Raw genomic sequence first — 21794 nt, 5'->3', positions numbered from 1 at the left:
TGCTAGTGTATCAAGTTTCTAAGCAAGATTGCAATTATGGAGATACATAGTTGCTAGTACAGCCTCCCTTGGAACCTCAGCCTACCTGTCACTAATTTGTGCCAGGAGACAGCAAAAAAGCCGAGGGATTCCCCCAATTAAAGCAGTCCCAGGAACAGCTAAAATCTAGTTGTCTCTATAATAACTTCCGATAGTCCTAAAGTGTGCTTAACTTAAGTCCATTATCAAAATACCTGGTAATATCTAATGCACCAGAGGGAGGTAAATCGAAAGGAAAGTGAGATCAAAGAATATATAGAGAAAACAAAGTAATGAAAGGGGCTGAGTCTAAACAGAGTTAAGCAAAAAATTCAGTTACCATAGCTGCTCCTAGCTCAGAGTAATCCCTCTAGTCTGTACCTAAGACTGTGGGGTATCCCTCAGGCTGTCAAAGCAGTCGACATCAAAAGTTTGTCTGTGTGTCCAATTACAAAATCATGTGGAACAAACTGCCCAACGCGCGTTTCGGCGGTCTCACCGCCTTTCTCAAGGGCAAATAGTAGCTTTTGCTGTCTCCTGGCACAAATTAGTGACAGGTAGGCTGAGGTTCCAAGGGAGGCTGTACTAGCAACTATGTATCTCCATAATTGCAATCTTGCTTAGAAACTTGATACACTAGCAGTTTTTTTGATTGCTGTTGCAGCCTGTATTCCATTAGGTTCCCAGTCATACTGGTCCGCCAGTTTACATTTACAGTCGCATACTATTATCATTTTGTTTTTAACCCTCACTTTGTGGGGTGATTTAATAGGTGGTGTGTTTTTTGATATTATACTTTTTTTCTTCATTTTGGATAATATTTGTTCTATTAAAGTTTTTGTTATTTTCTTTGTTTTAACTGCTTTGATATTAAGACTGGGGGTAGTGGTTAGGATCCAAATATTATTAAGCCTAAAACAAAATGTTTTATTTATATAACCGTTATATGTACAGCTCAAAGTTGCTGACAAACCGTGCTGGATTAGAGGCTGCAGGGACCAAGAGCCTGAATGTACATAGTCTAAATACAAAGTTTTAATGTGTATTTCTGGTCTCCTGTGCCTGACCTCCATCAGCTACTAGACTCAAAGATTACTATGATGGATCTTACCTTAAATGAGGACTTTTTGGGTTGCTGCTAAGTTTTTCTCAAACTTTATTCAACCTTACACCAATTACATCCTAAACCCAGCAATCTATGTAATATTTATTTCTATAGGTCCCTAAATAACTTTAGCTTAATGAAGCAGTTTTGGTGTAGATAATACCCCAGCAGTCTCACTGCTCAATTATCTGCCATTTAGAAGGTAAATCCCTTTTTTTTTTTTTTTTTTTTTTTTTTATATAAATTCCTAGTCACACCTCCCTGCATGTGACTTACAAAGCCTTTCAAAACACTTCCTGTAAAGAGTCATCTAATGTTTACACTTCCTTTATTGCAAATTCTGTTTTAATTTAGACTGTATCTCCTGCTCTGTTAATAGCTTGCTAGACCTTGCAGGAGCCTCCTGTATGTCATTACAATTAAATTTACAGAGCAGGAGATAAACACTTTTAAAGTAAGTAACATCTCGTTGAAAATGAAACCTTTTTTTTTCAGGCAGGCTGTGTCGGTCACAGCCAAGGGAGGTGTGCATAGGGCTGCATAAATACAAACAAAAGTGATTTAACTCCTAAATGGAAGAGAATTGAGCAGTGAAACGTCAGAGGCATGATCTATACAAACAAACCTGCTTCATTGGGTTAGAGTTGTTTTTGTGACTATAGTGTCCCTTTAAAGGGACACTGTTGGCGCCCAGACCACTTCAGCCCATTGAAGTGGTTTGGGTGCCAACTCCCATCACCCTTAACCCTGAGCATGTAATTAATTATTGCAGTTTTTATCAACTGCAATAATAACCTTGCAGGGTTAAGTCCTCCTCTAGTGGCTGTCTACCAAACAGTCACTAGAGGGACTTAAGGGTTCTTAGATGACTTTTGGTCGTCTAAATGACGCTGGACGTCCTCGCACTATGCATGAGGATGTCCATCGTCACAGGATTCCCCATAGGAAAGCACGGAATAATGCTTTCCTATGGGGAAATTCTAATGCGAGTGCGGCCATTGCCGCCCATACCCATTGGCCCTCCCCGGCGCGTGGCCGTAGCTGTACCCATGTGAGTCACTGAAGGGGTTATTAACCCATTCAGCGTCGCGGGAGAGGGACTTGACAGAGGGGTTAGCTACAGTGTCAGGAAAATGAGTTTGTTTTCCTGACACTATAGCTTCCCTTTAACAACCTGAATTCTTATATAGTGAGAACAAACATCAGCACCCAGAACTTCATAGCAGCATCGTCATTACAATAAGCTGCGGTAGTTATGGTTCTTGGTGTATCACTTTAACCCCTTAAGGACACATGACGTGTGCCATGTCGTGATTCCCTTTTATTCCAGAAGTTTGGTCCTTAAGGAGTTACAAAGCACACATGGTCACTATATAGTATGGAATTTCGATTTCCCGTGATGCTTTGCATTGAACTATAACTCCGCAATATTTCAGTATGATCAACATTAGTAAAAATGATGAAATATTTCTTTCTTACAATGACCATATCGAATTTTACCAGTACGTCATATTTGCACAGTAGGTGTACAAACTATCCAGCATCCTCAGGACTTAACTCAATATGTACAAATGTTAATGGTGAAGTGAGAAAATTGAGTCCCCGTACCATACAGGCTCTTACCGACTACTTTTACCGTTTTATATTCCGTCAGGGTTGCAAACACAACAGCTTTGAAGACGCCAAGGCGTATGGTTTTAAGAACAAGTTGATTATTGTTTCGGCTGAGACAGCTGGGAACGGACTGTATAATTTCATTGTACCTCTCCGAGCATACTACAGATCGCGAAAAGAACTTAACCCTATCGTTCTGCTGTTGGACAATCCGTACGTTTTGTGTGGTGGGGGATTTAGTGGGTTAAAGATACAATGATAGACCATAACAGAAATGATTCTGAATGCTGTAATGAAAATGTATTACTTAATATTATGGTAAATATCTAACAAGTAAGACTTACATTAGTCATTTTTATTAGCAATCTGATTGGCAGTTAATATACAGCTCGGCTATTTACTAACCCTGTATATCTGGGATATAGCGTTTTACTAACCTTGTATATCTGGGATATAGCTCTTTACTAACCCTGTATATCTGGGATATAGCTCTTTACTAACCCTGTATATCTGGGATATAGCTCTTTACTAACCCTGTATATCTGGGATACAGCTATTTACTAACCCTGTATATCTGGGATACAGCTATTTACTAACCCTGTATATCTGGGATATAGCTATTTACTAACCCTGTATATCTGGGATATAGCTATTTACTAACCCTGTATATCTGGGATATAGCTATTTACTAACCCTGTATATCTGGGATATAGCTATTTACTAACCCTGTATATCTGGGATATAGCTATTTACTAACCCTGTATATCTGGGATATAGCTATTTACTAACCCTGTATATCTGGGATATAGCTATTTACTAACCCTGTATATCTGGGATATAGCTATTTACTAACCCTGTATATCTGGGATACAGCTATTTACTAACCCTGTATATCTGGGATACAGCTATTTACTAACCCTGTATATCTGGGATATAGCTCGGCTATTTACTAACCCTGTATATCTGGGATATAGCTATTTACTAACCCTGTATATCTGGGATATAGCTATTTACTAACCCTGTATATCTGGGATATAGCTATTTACTAACCCTGTATATCTGGGATATAGCTATTTACTAACCCAGTATATCTGGGATATAGCTATTTACTAACCCTGTATATCTGGGATATAGCTATTTACTAACCCTGTATATCTGGGATACAGCTATTTACTAACCCTGTATATCTGGGATACAGCTATTTACTAACCCTGTATATCTGGGATACAGCTATTTACTAACCCTGTATATCTGGGATATAGCTCTTTACTAACCCTGTATATCTGGGATACAGCTATTTACTAACCCTGTATATCTGGGATATAGCTCGGCTATTTACTAACCCTGTATATCTGGGATATAGCTCTTTACTAACCCTGTATATCTGGGATACAGCTATTTACTAACCCTGTATATCTGGGATACAGCTATTTACTAACCCTGTATATCTGGGATATAGCTATTTACTAACCCTGTATATCTGGGATATAGCTATTTACTAACCCTGTATATCTGGGATATAGCTATTTACTAACCCTGTATATCTGGGATATAGCTATTTACTAACCCTGTATATCTGGGATATAGCTATTTACTAACCCTGTATATCTGGGATATAGCTATTTACTAACCCTGTATATCTGGGATATAGCTATTTACTAACCCTGTATATCTGGGATATAGCTATTTACTAACCCTGTATATCTGGGATACAGCTATTTACTAACCCTGTATATCTGGGATACAGCTATTTACTAACCCTGTATATCTGGGATATAGCTCGGCTATTTACTAACCCTGTATATCTGGGATATAGCTATTTACTAACCCTGTATATCTGGGATATAGCTATTTACTAACCCTGTATATCTGGGATATAGCTATTTACTAACCCAGTATATCTGGGATATAGCTATTTACTAACCCTGTATATCTGGGATATAGCTATTTACTAACCCTGTATATCTGGGATACAGCTATTTACTAACCCTGTATATCTGGGATACAGCTATTTACTAACCCTGTATATCTGGGATACAGCTATTTACTAACCCTGTATATCTGGGATATAGCTCTTTACTAACCCTGTATATCTGGGATACAGCTATTTACTAACCCTGTATATCTGGGATATAGCTCGGCTATTTACTAACCCTGTATATCTGGGATATAGCTATTTACTAACCCTGTATATCTGGGATATAGCTATTTACTAACCCTGTATATCTGGGATATAGCTATTTACTAACCCAGTATATCTGGGATATAGCTATTTACTAACCCTGTATATCTGGGATATAGCTATTTACTAACCCTGTATATCTGGGATACAGCTCGGCTATTTACTAACCCTGTATATCTGGGATATAGCGTTTTACTAACCCTGTATAACTGGGTTACAGCTCGGTTATTTACTAACCCTGTATATCTGGGATACAGCTATTTACTAACCCTGTATATCTGGGATATAGCTATTTACTAAAACTGTATATCTAGGATATAGCTCAGCTATTTACTTACTCTTTAATAATGTCAATATATATGTGATCTAACTCTCATATTTAAGTTCTATCATTGACCTCCAAACGTATTGAACTTTCTAATAATCGCCCGCCATTTCTCTTTAACAGACCCGATAACCATTTCCTGGAGGCCATCTGCTGTTTTCCAATGGTTTACTTTATGGTCGGGACAATAGACAAGTAAGTTTGTCTTCTAACGCATGACAAATTGTTTATACATTTGTGGATTTCAAACTGAAATGTGTACAAATGAAATAGAGAACATTTTTTGGGATTTTTTTTCCACTTGCTTAGTGAATTTCCGTGCGAGATTTCTGCAGTGATTATTGACACTTTGCGTTCCAGGGAGAGCGACACGTTTTATATCCTGATATCTCTCCTGACCGGTTCTCCGGATTAGTGATCAGATGAACGTTGCCTGGCCATGTTAATCTAATTTCCTTGGATAAAACGATTTTGCTATTGCGATTAGAAATTGATCTATACTATTGTGCTAATCAGATCGCTAGCAAACGTATACAGAAATAAATATTTTGTCTAAAATTTAAAAAAAAAAAAACCCTGCTTAGTGGAATGAGCACACACTCCGGCAACACGGAAAAACAAAGCATACAAACACAGTTGATTTATGAAACATTGTGGCATTCAATTTCCCATCAGGATAGAGCTGTGTTACTATATTTACAATGTCAATGACTAACTCATACTGCTCCCACAGCCCAAAAAATCACTCAACCAGCATCAAAGCCAATGGATAAATATCTTGATCATAAAACAATCCTCGCTAATTAAACTGATAACATTGTATCTCCCGTAGCCTGGATAATTTACTGCAATGCGGGATCATTTATGCTGATAATCTGGTGGTGGTGGATAAAGAGAGTACGATGAGTGCGGAGGAAGATTATATGGCAGACGCGAAGACTATTGTTAACGTACAAACCATGTTCAGGTAAGATGGCGCCAAGTCCCCACGCACCTTTTTACTACTCTTAGCATCAGCTGGTAACCCACGCATCTTGCTAATCATGAAAAGGTTGACGACACACAGCCAGGGTATAATATGCAAATTAATTTAACCCCTACGTTGCCAGACGCACATGCAGCACTATGGTAGGGGTCCCATGCGCATGTCTATCCACCCAGGAACATGACTTGGTATTACCATAAGACGGCACCTTTTTATAGAACTGTTTCTATTCATTATTTACAGGCAGTATGGGTAATGGGATACTGTTTAGATCGTAACCCTTCTGATGCCTTGTGTGTGTCTCTTGTTGCAGGCTCTTCCCCAGTCTCAGCATTACTACAGAACTCACACACCCGTCCAATATGAGGTTTATGCAGTTCCGGGCGAAGGACTGTTATTCTCTTGCACTATCCAAATTAGAAAAGGTAAGTAAAACCAATAGGGGTATCATTGACTTGTCCTGGCCTTACCTGACCACTAGGAGGCAGCCTCGAGCCATTCACATCCCAAGCATTCTTCAGTTCCTTCACTGCATTTATCTTATACACGTTTCATGGTAAATAGGAGTTATGGGGTAAAATTGGAGGGATTCTGTTTATCGATGAAATGTCCTGTTTTTATCTTTGTAGAAAGAGCGTGAGAATGGATCCAATCTGGCGTTCATGTTTCGGCTGCCCTTCGCCGCTGGCAGAGTATTCAGTATCAGCATGTTGGATACGTTATTATATCAGGTCAGGAAAAGGCATCTTCCTCCCGTGGTACCCTGATGTGCTCGCAATCAGAATCCATCCCACAATTCTTAGCGGGTAGCCATCACCACAATGGAGGGGCTGACATCTCCCCTCTCTGTGTCACCTCATTTACTGTCTCTTTTTACATTCATTCAATCCAGGCCAAATTAATTCTGGAAGTCCAATCTGCCAAACAAAAAAAATATAAATTATAAGTTTACTCTATATCGTTTCAGTCTTTTGTGAAGGATTACATGATCACAATAACCAGGCTTCTCCTCGGACTGGACACCACGCCAGGATCTGGTTATCTGTGTGCGGTGAGTACAATGTCTTCTGGTTCTCTTTGGATTCTGTTTGAAGGAAGGTTTTATCACCTGGAAGACACTAAATATATCATTTGGTTTAGAGACAGAGTGGAAATTACTCCATATATGTCTTGCATAAAAAATGACTTCAGAAAAATAGGTAAACCTGTGTTTTGGTAAGCCTGTTTGGGACCTTTCCGCCCAATAACTTCAGAGCAGAAACATCCGGTTCCTTTTTGTAACAGTTACGATTGTAAGAAAGAATTACACAATATCTCACTACAAAAAAAAAAAAATCTAATTCGTTGTGCTTTCTTTACTCAAATTAGTAATTTTATTCCTTGTGCAAATCTAAGTGTTTAGAGATCGTTCCACTGTCCAAATGTAGTAATAGTCCTTGGCTTTATCTGCCTGAGAATAATGAGAGCTCTAGTCCAAAAATATGTCAGTGCCAATCTGTTTCAAATAGAATAGTGCAAGTTCTGTCACATTTCTTTCCTGTAAACACCGCTTGCTTATGTTGTCCTTCAGATGAAAATCACAGAAGAAGACTTGTGGATCCGCACATATGGCCGGCTGTTTCAGAAACTGTGTTCTTCAAGTGCCGAAATCCCAATAGGAATCTACCGAACTCAGTCACATATGTTCTCTACATCAGAGGTAAGATGTTTACTCCCGTCATTCCTACATCCAGGGTTATGGCTCGCCAACAAGTCAGGATTAGGACCGTTCAAGAGATCTGCAGATTTTGAAGGCCGATTTTTAAATATACCCTAATGAAAACATGCATAATTAAATGTGCGATTTTATTTTTCCAATGGTGGTATATCTATGAAATAGTGATTTTTTTTTTAGGTTTTTTTTTAGGCGTCTAATTAGGTTATATTTACTAGACTGAATTACAGGTTGAAATTTTGAAAATTCTCCATTTGATTTAATTTATAGCGACGCCTTCGCTGTTTTAGTCTACAATTTCCCAATCAGGTTTCAATTCACGATAGTTTGATGTTTGTTTAATGAATACACTATATTGGGTATTTTTAATATGTGTTTTATGAATAGATAGTCTTTCTCATTACAATGTATATTAATCGAATCCTTTTTTTCATTTCAACGCAGCCGCATGACATCCGATCACAGGTAAGTGTTTTCAAACCTCACACTGTACATTATATAGATATAATTGATATTAATATTAACTTCATTGTTACAACAATACTCAGATGTATATTATCCTTAGATGATAAGTTCACAGACTATCTAAGCACTTAGTAAGAGTTTCAAAAGCCAGATCTCAGCTCACCTCTTTACCTTTTGTATTGGCCTGTGTATATTGTACATTCTCCCCTAATTGTATAGCGCTTTGGAATATATTGGCAATTTATAAATGCCAGTAATACATAAATATTATCCATAAAATGAATATAGAAAAGTAATTTAAGATAATACACTTAGCAATGTAATTCTAACGCACGTCCTTCCTGAAAAAAAACGTTGAAAAATATTTTATTTCTAATTGTATTAGTCTCAGATCTCAATCAACGTGGAGGATTGTGAAGACACAAAGGATGTCAAGGAGCATTGGGCCGGGAAACCTAGTCATAGAAACTCCACGTCTAGCGACCAGTCAGAACACCCACTGCTTCGAAGGAAAAGCATGCAATGGGCCCGTCGGCTCAGCAGGAAGGGGAACAAGCAGGCGAGCAAGACGGCAGAATGGATAAGCCAACAAAGATTAAATCTATACCGGAGGTCTGAGCGCCAAGAACTATCCGAGCTGGTAAAAAACAGGATGAAACACCTAGGCTTACCGACGACTGGCTATGGTACGTAATCTTGGGTACCAGATCAGATCTGCATGGCTAAAACCATCCCTCATGCCCCTTACTGAACCACCCATTAACAGTCAGACTTTATTTACTAATTCTAGAAGTTTGGTTGACTCATGTTACGTAATTGTAACATTGGTTCATTTTTCTCGATGTGAAAACCAATCACAGAGGGAGAGATCTGGAGAGATGCGGGGGGGGGGAGGATATTTACTAAGTGCCAGTAATGTTCTAATACTATAATTCAGATTACAGCTCAAAAACTTTTGATGGCAGATTTTGTCATTAAATGAACGAGGCAATGTTAAAAAAAAGTAATATCTAACTGTAGATGCAACAAATATCTAACCATCGTTCAGATGATCAGAGATATTCTTCAGTGACTTTATCTCTTGTTTAAGATGTACACAGATTTAATCTGTTTAGTGCACTCAGATTAGCGCAATCTCATTTAAAGTCACGTTCGATATGTGGGAAACTTGCAGTGAGCCATTCAACACAGAGAAATGTTCTGTCTACACAGAATGCACGCGAATGGCAGCTGGGTGAGAATTTGCCATAGGTTTAAAATTGCTTTTTAATTGGTCTAGGAAATTCTACAAATAAGAAATTTCTCTTATAAACGAACCAAGTAAATTGATAATTTAGATTAAAAGGTCACTAATTTTTTTTTTTTTTTTTTTAATAGGACCTATGCAGGAGGGGGGGGGGTCATTAAATCAGTAATTGTATAAAAATTTAAATAAATTAGCTAATTTTTATCCAAAAGAGCCCAGCTTTAAAAATGGCTGAAATGACTGACAGATAATTAATCCAGTTTAGTTATTTTGGCACAACATTTTACAGTTTACTTTAATTATCCAAAATTCTCAGGTTAGTGATAAACCCGCATTTTAGTAGTGAAGATTATAAAAAAAATACATATATATATTTTACCATGTGAACAAAAGAGTGTGAGGCGATTGTCACTTCTCTGGAACACAAGAATTGAAAACAACAAATAAAATTTCTTCTAACTTGTTAATTTTTTATTTTATTTTTTTTTACATTTTTATGAGTTCCTCCATTTTCTTTTAAAGGACATGACAATCCAGTTTAATCCTGGCACAGCCAGGGCACAAATTGCATTGGAGGAGGATAAACTGAAACATTGTGTCATTTCTCCTTCTCTCTATATGCCCTCTCTATGCTGGCTGCCTGGTGCCAAGATGGAGGAGCCCAGCTAATGCATGAGTGGATTACTACATTTAATTTTTTTTCCACGCCTCACAAATAGATATTTTATTAAATATAGGATATAACTCCTAAAAGAAATTCATGCTCAGTCCAAATATTAAGTAATATATTCCAGGACCAATGTATAGCGTAATACGATAGCGCCATTGTCCGACATCTTGTTCTCTGGCGGCCATGTCTAATGAGCCTCTCTCTCCGCGATGTCAGCTTAAGCAAATTTGTGTCAGCCATGAACTTCTTGTTGCTTTTCCATTTATCCGGCTCAAAATTTTTACTTATGACATAGAAATTCAGTCAGCTACGTCTAAACCATCATTTGATTTGGGTTTTAAAGGGATATAGTGAATCTGGAAATCGAAAGAGCAGAAAATGTCTCAATGTGTTCCAAATGTTTGTCACGTGCTTTTAATCATTTGCGTTAAATATGAATATATTTTTTTAACGTGCCACTAACTTTTCCTTTTGCTTATTATTACTAATTTTTTTCATTAAAATTATTATCACTGATGATATCAATAATTCCAGCCACACTGGTAAAAAAAAAAAAAAATACACTACAATGCATCATTGAACGTTCTTGCAGAATTCCACCAAAAACCAGAGTTAAACAATCAGTCAGAGCGTGGGTCATTTTTTTGTTTTATTGTTTTTACTCTGTATTTTGCTTTATTTTTTAAATATATAGATATATATTTCATTTGTGTGCACTGCAAATCAGAGGATAGAACATGAACAAGGTTCGCTTGCAATCAGTACCACACAGGGTGCTTTGATTGAGACCCCTTGTCTTTAAATGGATTTGGTTCAGAACATCTTCGTTTTATTTTAAAATGGTCAAATCGAGCATTAAGGCCTCGATTTAATATCGTTGGATAAGCTTTTCAAATGATTGAATATTATTGGATAATTTTTTTTTTTTAAAGAGTCAACATAATAAATTATCAAAAATATATCCTGTAATAAAAACAAATCAATGTATCAAAATATAAGAAAAATAAAATATTTTTCATACTATTAAATCATTTTTAAAAGTTTATCCAAAAATATCAAATCATTTGGAAAACGTAATATTAAATCGAGGCCTTAGTAAGAGCCTACGTGGTGCATCACTGTATTACTCATGAGATTCTGAAACAATTTTACTTATTTACCTGTATTTAAAAAAAATGAATTATTTGGTTTCATTATTTCCCAGGAATAGAAAAATCTTGCCATCTTATTTATTTTTACCCTCAGTTTGGGAATGTATTAGGGTTGGCAAATGATAACAAACGGCATTTCTACTAACCCTCAAAGTGTAGTGAAATAAAAACTGAATTGCAAAATATTCTAGAATGGGGAGATTCTCTAACTCCGTCACATGGACAGCTTGGATCTTGTGCCCTTGCAATTCAGTATTGAGTTAATAAACCCAATAGATATTAGGGATAGCCAATAAATAATGCAATTTATATATATTTTCTGCTTCTCTGGGCTTTTATGATTAATGGCCCAAAACTCCATGGGCTGCTCCCGCAATAAATATAGGAATAGCCGACAAGCTGCTCTCCTTCGATTGAGTAACTACATCTCCCATGATGCCTTGTTAATCTATAGGCCAGTGAAGACCTAATGGCTAGCAATATATTGCTTTGAAGGTCTTTGTGCATTATCTGTACTGGCACAGACATTTCACAATCTCTGCATGAGTTCTAAAATTTTATGTTTTACATGTATTTACATTTTCTTTAACACATTCGCTGCATGGCTAATCTGTTTACTACAGCCTGTCGTACCTGTTAACTGTTCTAGAGCAAAAAGACAAGGGTCGTATTATGTGTTACACGCTACTAGTGGGATAAGAATACTAACCAAGTTACTTTAGTGACAGACTGAGCCAGAGTGATCTAGAATCTGGGGAGTATTAACATCCAATGCTAAACCCGGACCCTCATTTCTAGAACAATGTTGGTTGCAGGATTGTTTTTTTTTTTTTTTATTCTTTATTTAGAATTTTATAAAAATACAAACCCAAAAATTACCGAGACTGAATTACAAACATAGCATAAAGTCAAAAGAATAATGAGGTCCAGCTTAAAGGATAATGTAACCATAGTGAAACGCGTCAGGATTTAGGGTTCTACAACTGTAGATTCTCAATAGTCATCCGATGTGACCTCTCGCGGTTTCACCAATGTGCCATGAGGACAAACAGATTAAAGTTGCCGGGTTTTAAATTCGACATCTCTGCATGTGTGAACTTGGAAGCAGATGCAAGTAGGAGAGTTTATATGCAAAATATATATTCTTGTGTAGATCTTTATATATATATGGATTTTTCCATTAAATTCCCACATAAATTATCCACTAGACATATATATATATTTTTTTAATTTATTAACTCTGTGTTTTTTGTTTTATGAATTGAATTGGGTTTTATTGCCAGAGGGATGAGACTTGATTGACTTTTACATTTGAAATTCAATTGGTTATAAACCAGAAGTACTTGCCTATGTTCTGGCAAATTATTTATTCAATGTATATTTTAGGAAATTAGGCAGAGAGGACATAAAAGGAGAATTCTCAATTGTAACATTTAAATTTGTAATATATGGTCAGTGATAGATGATCACTCTCAGCCAATGAGCTATCAAGGCTTAACTTAGATGGTTTAAATACTTACAATGGGGGTGGCAGGGCGCTCCAGGCTTGGATTTGTTCATTTAACCGCAGGTTTCCAAAAGGCACCTTTTTTTTTAAATGTAACTTAATATTCATGTTTGTATGGCGAACCATTAGGTGAAAAAATGTTTGTTAATAACTTTTCCATTATGGCACAGTAGATAGCCAAGGGTTTAGTAATCGGACATGTTCTCTGATTGCACTTGATATATTCTATGATGGCACAGCTAGATCCCTGAGGGGCTAGTAACTGGATATATTCTATGATGGCACAGCTAGATCCCCGAAGGGCTAGTAACTGGATATATTCTATGATGGCACAGCTAGATCCCCGAAGGGCTAGTAACTGGATATATTCTATGATGGCACCGCTAGATCCCTGAGGGGCTAGTAACTTGATATATTCTATGATGGCACAGTTAGATCCACGAGGGGCTAGTAACTGGATAAATTCTGTGATGGCACAGTTAGGGGGTTACAGTGTACAGGTATGACCCAATTTGCACATTGATGCAGAATCTTCCATGCCTGCTGACCTGCTTCCTGATTTTCTCTCTCTTTCTCTATGTGTGTACTTCTCTTTTTCTGTATGTTCTATAGAGGATGTAGCAAATTTAACTGCCAGTGATGTGATGAATCGGGTAAACCTTGGATATTTGCAAGGTAATTCTTCTCCTTGGGAGTCGATCTTGACTCAGCACACAATGGGCTTTCTGGATATGCCAACTAGTACGATGTTGATACATTAATCAGTGAGAGGGATCTTTAGGGTCATAGACAACGCACCCCTGCATGAACTAACACACAACCCCCAAATCCCACAAAATATCCCTTAAATATAGCCCCCGTTAATATAAAGTATGTTTTACTGTACTATTCGGTTCTTCCGATGTCTACATTTTTTTACATGCATGTACCCACTAAAAAATGTACTGAATTAATAAGGGAATTGCAAATGACCACACTAAAAATAAATCCCCCCAACTCTGCTCTAATGCAGTTTGAATGTTTAATTAAACTCTCAACATTTGTGTTTTCTTGCCCTAAGATGCTCACTAATATCCATCCCCTAAACTCGCAGTGGGAATGTAGGACAATCTACACCCATACTTCCCATGTATACATATTACGTTATCTCCTCCTCATTGCCTTCCAGGTCCCGATGAAGGAGTCTTCGAGTTGAGCATGATATTGGTAAAGGTCACTCTCCCCATTCTAGGTAACCTGCTCCACTCTATTACACCCAGGAATTACTGGGGTGTATCTCTAGTAATACAAGGTCTGACACAGGAACAAGGAAAGGAGATAAGTGGTTTATAGAAGCCACGTGACCCCTGGGGCTTTAATCACAGTTAGTTACTAAAGTGAGAATTTAAACTGAATTTCAAATTTATGGTCAGAGTAGCCGAACTAAAAGTATAGCTGGATTAGAGAATTTTTCCAGTTCATCTATTTGATCTTAAATTTTAAATACACTTTGAATTTGTCGTGTTAGTGAATAACCCTGCATGCCTTTTTTTTTTTTTTTTAATACCGCTGAAAGAATGTAAGCCCTTTGCTACGTGCCAATGTCCGCATTTGATTAGTTTGTTGGCATGTATTGAGACACCGTTAAGGTCACATGCAATATTTTTTTTTCTTACAAAAATCATTATCTTGTCACCCAATAAATAGATTTTTCTATGTAAATATTTAACATCTGACACTTAATCCCTTATGGACACAACTTCAGAAATAAAAGGGAATCATGGCGGAATATTTCCGTCGTGTGTCCTTAGATTTATCATTATATCTCATTCAACATTAGATCTACTCGTCAAACCCTAAAATAGTCTGCATTAGTTTTGATGGGTGGAACTGAGTAGATACTGCCTATATTATAGGATGCATGAAGGCTCTACGGGGCAGTATCTCAACCTGCGTTTGGTTGGTTAGTTTTCTGCCGATTTCACACCAGCATTACCAACACCACCTTAATAAATTCCTACCAGCCAACCCTGCTAGAATTTGTTTTTAGTTGACATAACCATTCATTTGGTAACAGACTTAACCACACATTACCCTTGGTTCCCTTGTAATAACCTCATCCCTTCTTAACACCCTGAAGAATAGGACACACTGCATGACATAAGAAATTATAGAATAGAGGGAATACACCAAAACCGACAGGTATCTGGGTTGAATTTCCCCACTAATAGAACACTGAACAGATCTGTAGGGGGTGATAGTCGGGGTAGTTATAAAATGTGGATGGAAAGTTGGCATTTCCCCCATTGTTGTGCTCACCTATCCAAAAACTTGTCCCGACCACAGTTTCATGGAAATCCCCACGATAAAATTGTATATTGCCAGTTTTAAATCTTATCTTTCAACCAATGGAATTAAGGAATGCACGTTTAAAGTGTCAATAGGGTGTTAATATAAATGTTTCCATGTGCAATTTCATAGAAGATCCAAATTATGTATGTAAAAAATTCTGGTATGTATTGAATTATGCATTTTACTGCTGAAGAAGATCTGCATTTTAGAAAAAAAAAAAAAAGGTATTGCTAATGACAGGAAACAGGTGAAGAATGGAAACAAAACTGTGTTCCGATTGGATACTTTGACTTTTATCCAATCAGAATACAGCTAGATTTCAGATGGTCGTCTCTGACCAGACATGGCAGCCACATGCCTACGGTAAAATGCATACTTGTTAATGTAATAAAAATTTAAAATAGAGGAGTTCCATATCTTTTACATACATATATGGACTTCTGGAAAGTGCCGTTTGATATGAGTGGATTTAAAAGTGAAGCTTTATGGTCTCTTTAAATTTCTGTTTGGCGAAAATGCAGAGGCGATGGCAGCTTTAATGAAATTCTTCACTGCCATATTCTGTGGTTTACCTGCTGCGGTAGGTGATATTAATGGCAATATACTTGGTGGGTTTGAAATGACTTTGATTCACTGCATGAAATCAACATAAAAGCTTTCCCACGGAGCAGGACTGGCTGCAATGCCCAATGGTCCTTAACCCGAATGTTTGCAGATCATACCATACTAACAGCCATGCATTTTGTGATGGTAATTAATCACTATTGATCAGAGCCCTTATTGCAAGATATAGAAAGCTCCTGTCTGTTGAAACAGCCGGTACGCTATTTACTACTGACCTCACTCAAGAGGTTTGGAAACTTGCAGTAATTGGCCTGAAGCTTTTAACCGCACTTTTCATCTCAATCAAAACTCACAATCATTCTTCATCACCCTTTTCTGTCTGCAATAACTAATGCTGCTCAGGAACCGAGACACAGAAATGCACAAGGATGAATCTCTTTGAGAGTCTAACCAGTTCCTTCCCTCTAATTCAGATCTCCGCCATACAAGGAGTATGTCTAATTTATTGATGTGTTCTAAAGGGGCTGCTTCCCAAGACCTCAAGTTTAAGCTAAGAAGAAGTTACAATATTGGGCATCTCTGCTTGGACTGATGAGAACTTTTCTAATAGCAGGAACTTGTTACTTTGTTAAATTAACTCTGTCGACAGATCAGTAGCTTCACATATTTATGAGATGCAGCAGAACTCATCAGCAAACCATAGATATAGATTTAACAAATGCTACTCCCATGGTTTGACTATCCCAGGGGTAGGCAACCTTCGGCTCTACAGATGTTTTGGACTACATCTCCCATAATGCTTTTACAGCCATATTGCTGGCAAAGCATCAAGGGAGATGTAGTCCACAACATCTGTAGAGCCGAAGGTTGCCTACCCCTGGACTATCCTAACACTGCACCACTCGAAGGCTGGAAAAAGGTCTTCCCCTTTAAATGACAACTGTCACCAAATTATCTTTTAATAAAGCAATTCTTTCATCAATCTTTGAAAATAAATAATTTTAATTTAAATTAAGTATATGTATAAAAATGAGAAACTCCTCTCTACCTTTAGTATAGGACAGGATCCTTCAGCCATATACATACACCTCGGGTCAGACTGTGCTTGTAAACCAAACGTTAGTCTCTATGGTCTTTCTTGCTTCTGTGCAGGGAAGACCATAGAGACTAACTCAGTTTTCAAACACTGTCTGACCCGAGGTGTATGTATATGGCTGAAGGATCCTATACAGCTGTATAAGTTGCAGTAAGTCAGTAGGCTCTTCTTGCAATTGTAATTTTGCTCTTGGCCTCTCAATCCCTGACGTTCGTGCTTACCAGGAGGAAAATGTGATGATCTCTGGATTGGCATTGATTCACAGACCACTACTTTAAATAGTAGACCATTTTGGTAGTGCTTAAGTCTGCCACTTTGAAGCAGTTGCCCTGTTTTGTGACACAAGACTCTTGGAGCTGTGCTGCCTCAGAAGTGTGCCTCTTCTCTTGGCCACAGCCAAAAATGTGTGATAAATCTATTAATGAGCCTGACTTAACCCCTTTAGGATCAATGGCATTGCCTTCCATCATTTTAGCCTGGTCATTAAAGTGTACACAATGAATTTCAGCACACCTTACTTATTTATTGGGACAGTTTAAACTACAGATGACCAGGTCTTCATTTTACATATGTTTGTAAAAAAAAAACAAATGTAAAATAATTAGAAGTAGAAAAGGATATTCAGAATGGAAGCCTTTGAAGCCATCTCTCTGAGCGTGTGCGTGTATGTTGTGCGTGCACAATCACAGCATTCTGAGGTCTGAGAAAGAGGTATGCAGGCATCCTCTGGTATGTACGCACGCCATTTCCGTGAGATCAGGGGAGCTAACAGAAGCAAAAAACAACCCTCCAGGCTGTCTGATGATTTCATTAATTATAGAAGTGCCAGTTTCTCACAGAAATCAGCACTTTTATAAATGGTACACTCCTCACCCACAAAGCACTTCAGCAAGCTAAAATGCTTAATGGGTTTGAGATGGTCTTTTTAATAATAGAAAATGTAACGGACATAGCTACCAATAGGCTAACCTGCACATTGCAATGTCCTTTCTACAGAGGCTCTACAGAGTGTCAGTAACACTAGATTGAGATTTAAAATGCACAAGTGACGACATAGCTGCTACATCTATCAACTACATTTTTTTTAACATATGTTTATTTACATTTTTATAAACAAAGTAGTAGAAGTAAATAAAATAAAAAAATATATAGAAAGGTTTCCTCCCAGAATCCTAAATTCGGCATCCCACCATTGCAATGTACGTACCCAGTCTGAGAAACTGTGCTGGTTATTGTGTTTGGAATGCGGTTTGTATTATCAGACAAAAAGCTGTGCGGTTCACAGCATAATGTCGACATCAATGGAGAAACTGAACGGAACGCACAACAGGTCATTCTTCAAGTGCGATTTTCTGAATGTCTCATTTGACAATCGACTGATTTTTTTTGTGTCATTTTATAAGATTAGTTTTTATCTTTTTCAGACTCCCCAAGTCACGCAATTATTCTTTCAATGTGACACATGAGTTGGAGATTATCATTTCAATCACCCAACAGAACTAACACATCACTAGCAACAGAACTTAAAAAGACACTATAATCACCAGAACAACTACAGCTTATTGAATTTGTTCTGGTGAGTAGAATCATTACCTTCAGGCTTTTTGCTGTAAACACTGTCTTTTAAGAGAAAATGCAGTGTTTACATTACAGCCTAGTGATAACTTCACTGGCCACTCATCAGATGGCTGTTACAGATCCCTCAAGGGTCATGGCTGCCTAAAATGCATCCAAACATTCAGTATCTCCTCCCTCTGCATGCAGACACTGAACTTTCCTCATTGATTCAATTCCTGTCTATGAGGAGATGCTGATTGGCCAGGACTGTGTTTGACTTGTGATGGTTCTGTCCCTGATCTGCCTCCTTGACAAACTCAGCCAATCCAATGCTTAATACGAGAAAGCATTGTAATTGGCTCAGATCAACACTATTGATGATGTCAGTCAAGCAGGCAGATCAGGGGCAGAGCCAGCAGCAGCAGACTGCAATAAAAGTAAGATTTAACTATATTTAAGGGGGCAAGAATTTTAAATTAAGTCCACTGAATTAGATTTTATATTTTTCTTTACTATTCAACATTGCTACCTTCAATGACAGCTCTGATTATTAGGAGATATTACTGTGGTTTTTATGATCATGTCATACTTTTGAAATCATGAAGGATCCATTCCCCACATTTCGACACACAACTCAAATTCACTTCACACGGGGTTTCACCTTCTTTTCCATCAACAACCACCACAGAGACACGTAAAAGGATGAACTTGAATGTTTGTTGTTGCTTTTTTTTTTTGTCTATTATGTAACAATGTAAAAAAAAAATGTAATTTTTTTTTTCTTGGCTCCATTGTGTCTGATCTGAATGTCCGATATTATCTGCACTAATCATCACTGTCACTTGACTGCAGATATATCTTTTAGATCGTAAGCTCTTTTGAGCAGGGTTATTGTCATATCTTGTTTGTATGTTACTTGTTTTGTCACCTTTACATCCATTCACCATTTCCCCGTTATAAAGCGCTGCAGAATGCGTTGGCACTATATCAACTAAAATCTAATATAAAGCAACATGTTTATTGTCTGTCTCTCGCTCTAACCTACAGATGAAATGAATGACCATCAAAACACCCTTTCGTACGTCCTTATTAACCCACCACCAGACACGCGCTTGGAGCTGAACGATATTGTGTGAGTATTCCGAGAGAAATGGACAAACCGTATTATCTAGAAAAGTGGGAAAGATGTATTAGACTTATTGATTAACTAAAACCATTAGTTAAAAACTGAGGCACATCGACCACTCAAACTCCCTTAGGGTTTTGTTTGAAAAAGACGAATAATGAATCCCTGTGTTTTCTTTTTCTTCATTTATTACTTTGAAAGTCAATGGTTTGTAAACAAATTTATAAAAGTACTATACAATGGGCAGAGACAATATAGCAGCAAATTAATGAGGACATGGCTTTTTGTGTAGAGCAACAAAAGGTTACTGGAGGCCTGAACAAAGGACCTACAATCTGTAGTAGAGAGGGCCGTAGATAATCACTCCCATGATGCTTCACCAGCATTTCTGTTGTTCACCCCGATCTTAAGGAAGTGTAGGCATAATTACACAGGAGGTGAATGTGAAAATTGGTTGCAGTGGTCTAGTGACATTTGCTTGTCCAGATGGAAGATAGAATGTCATCAAAATCCTACAACAGAGGCACTATCTATATATCTTATATTATATATAGACATTAGACATGTGCAATTTGTTTCGTTCCAAAGGTATATTCGGATTAATTTCGTGAAATTCGGATGCTTACAAATGTCCGAAGTTCCGAACCGAATGATATTGGTACAAATTGCCTAAGTGGTTCGGATTTCTGAAAAGTGGCAAAACAAGAGAGAGGGAGGGAATATTAGATGTGTAAGTGGTTGTGGTGGCAGTCCTAGCACTGGGAGCCCCCTGCCCATTGTGGGCAGGGGTCTCCCAGTGTCAGAACTTCCACCACAACAACTTACACAGTTATAGGGCTCCAAGTGCCAGGACGGCCACCACAACCACTTACACCTATATAGATGATGTCAGTCAAGCAGACTGCCTCCCAAACCACTTGCACATCTATAGGGCGCCCAGTGCCCGGACTGCCACCACAACCACTTACACAGCTATAGGGGTCCCAGTGCCAGGACTGCCACCCAAATCACTTACACTTCTATAGGGCTACTAGTGCCTGGACTGCCACCACTTACACTCCTATAGAGCTCCCAGTGCCCGCACTGCCACCACAACCACTTACACATCCGTGGGGCTCCCAGTGCCCAGACTGCCACCACTTACACTACTATAGAGCTCCCAGTGCCCGGACTGCCACCACAACCACTTACACATCCGTAGGGCTCCCAGTGCCCAGACTGCCACCACAACCACTTACTATACATGTGCAATTTGTTTCATGCAATTCAGACATTCGGATGCTTACGAAGTTCCGAATTGCCGAAGCAGACAAATATGTTTACTTATCCAAATTTCCTAACCAAATTTTTTGCCCATGCACATCCCTAATAGACATTATTTTTATTCTGTAGATTTCATCCTTTATTTTAGCACAGTTGGGATGACAAAGATGTGCGTATTCTGTTAAAATCTGATTTTTTAAATGTATCCTTTCCAGTTATTTGATCAGATCTGACCCACTAGCCCATGTTGCCAACGACTCAAACAGCCAAAAAAGCAGCAACAGCTACAAAACAGAACAGGTGGGAAATCCTGAAACACGGGACGAGACACAACTATGAGACGGAGCCCTACTAGCGGAAACTGTGCCTATTCGCACCGCGTGCTGAAAACCGACAGAGCTCTACATTTTATTGGAAGCCCGGGAGAAATCAATCTCTACCAATCATGATGCTCATTTTCCAAGATGCTACTGGAGAACAATGCTCGCTAGCGAACAAACAGACATAGATGGTCCTTCCATTTCTCCGAAACACTTCACTGCCGTTCGTGAATACAGGGCAACTTCCTGGACTTAGAGGTGACATTTCCGCTGCTGGCCGTTATAGGGCAATGCTGTATTGTACAGCCTGGCCATTGTACAGCCTCAAAGTCAGCCTGGCCATTGAAAAAATCCAAGTTTTTGACCGCCCAGGTGTTAAGTGTATTAAGACTGCAAACTTGTCCACAAACCAGGTTTTAAAAAACAAAAAAGACTTTTTATATCTACAAGTTTTCAACAGCATGTGCATAAACCTTACGGGCACATATCCAGTAGTTCATTATAGAACATATCGATTAACAATGCAAGTGCATTAAAACTCCCTGCATGAAAGCG

At 38.1% G+C, this 21794-nt stretch overlaps 1 protein-coding gene across 4 annotated transcripts in view; it reads left to right on the top strand.

Moving 5' to 3' along the window:
- Positions 1-21536, top strand: part of KCNT1 (potassium sodium-activated channel subfamily T member 1) — a 257835-nt gene extending 236299 nt beyond the window's left edge. For 3 of the 4 annotated variants that reach the window (XM_063432887.1, XM_063432889.1, XM_063432888.1), the window contains 12 exons: positions 2778-2950; positions 5368-5439; positions 6077-6211; positions 6543-6654; positions 6859-6960; positions 7197-7280; positions 7800-7928; positions 8388-8408; positions 8794-9094; positions 13595-13657; positions 19578-19662; positions 21135-21536. In XM_063432887.1, the coding sequence (XP_063288957.1) occupies positions 2778-2950; positions 5368-5439; positions 6077-6211; positions 6543-6654; positions 6859-6960; positions 7197-7280; positions 7800-7928; positions 8388-8408; positions 8794-9094; positions 13595-13657; positions 19578-19662; positions 21135-21258 (1401 nt within the window). In that variant the 3' untranslated portion in view covers positions 21259-21536. The remainder of the gene's footprint in view (positions 1-2777; positions 2951-5367; positions 5440-6076; positions 6212-6542; positions 6655-6858; positions 6961-7196; positions 7281-7799; positions 7929-8387; positions 8409-8793; positions 9095-13594; positions 13658-19577; positions 19663-21134) is intronic. The other variant, XM_063432890.1, reaches the window with a different exon arrangement.
- The last annotated feature ends 258 nt before the right edge of the window (positions 21537-21794 follow it).

The sequence above is a fragment of the Pelobates fuscus genome, chromosome 9, assembly GCF_036172605.1.
Source record: "Pelobates fuscus isolate aPelFus1 chromosome 9, aPelFus1.pri, whole genome shotgun sequence".
Classification (NCBI taxonomy): domain Eukaryota; kingdom Metazoa; phylum Chordata; class Amphibia; order Anura; family Pelobatidae; genus Pelobates; species Pelobates fuscus.
This window is presented reverse-complemented; position numbering and strand designations above follow the sequence as displayed.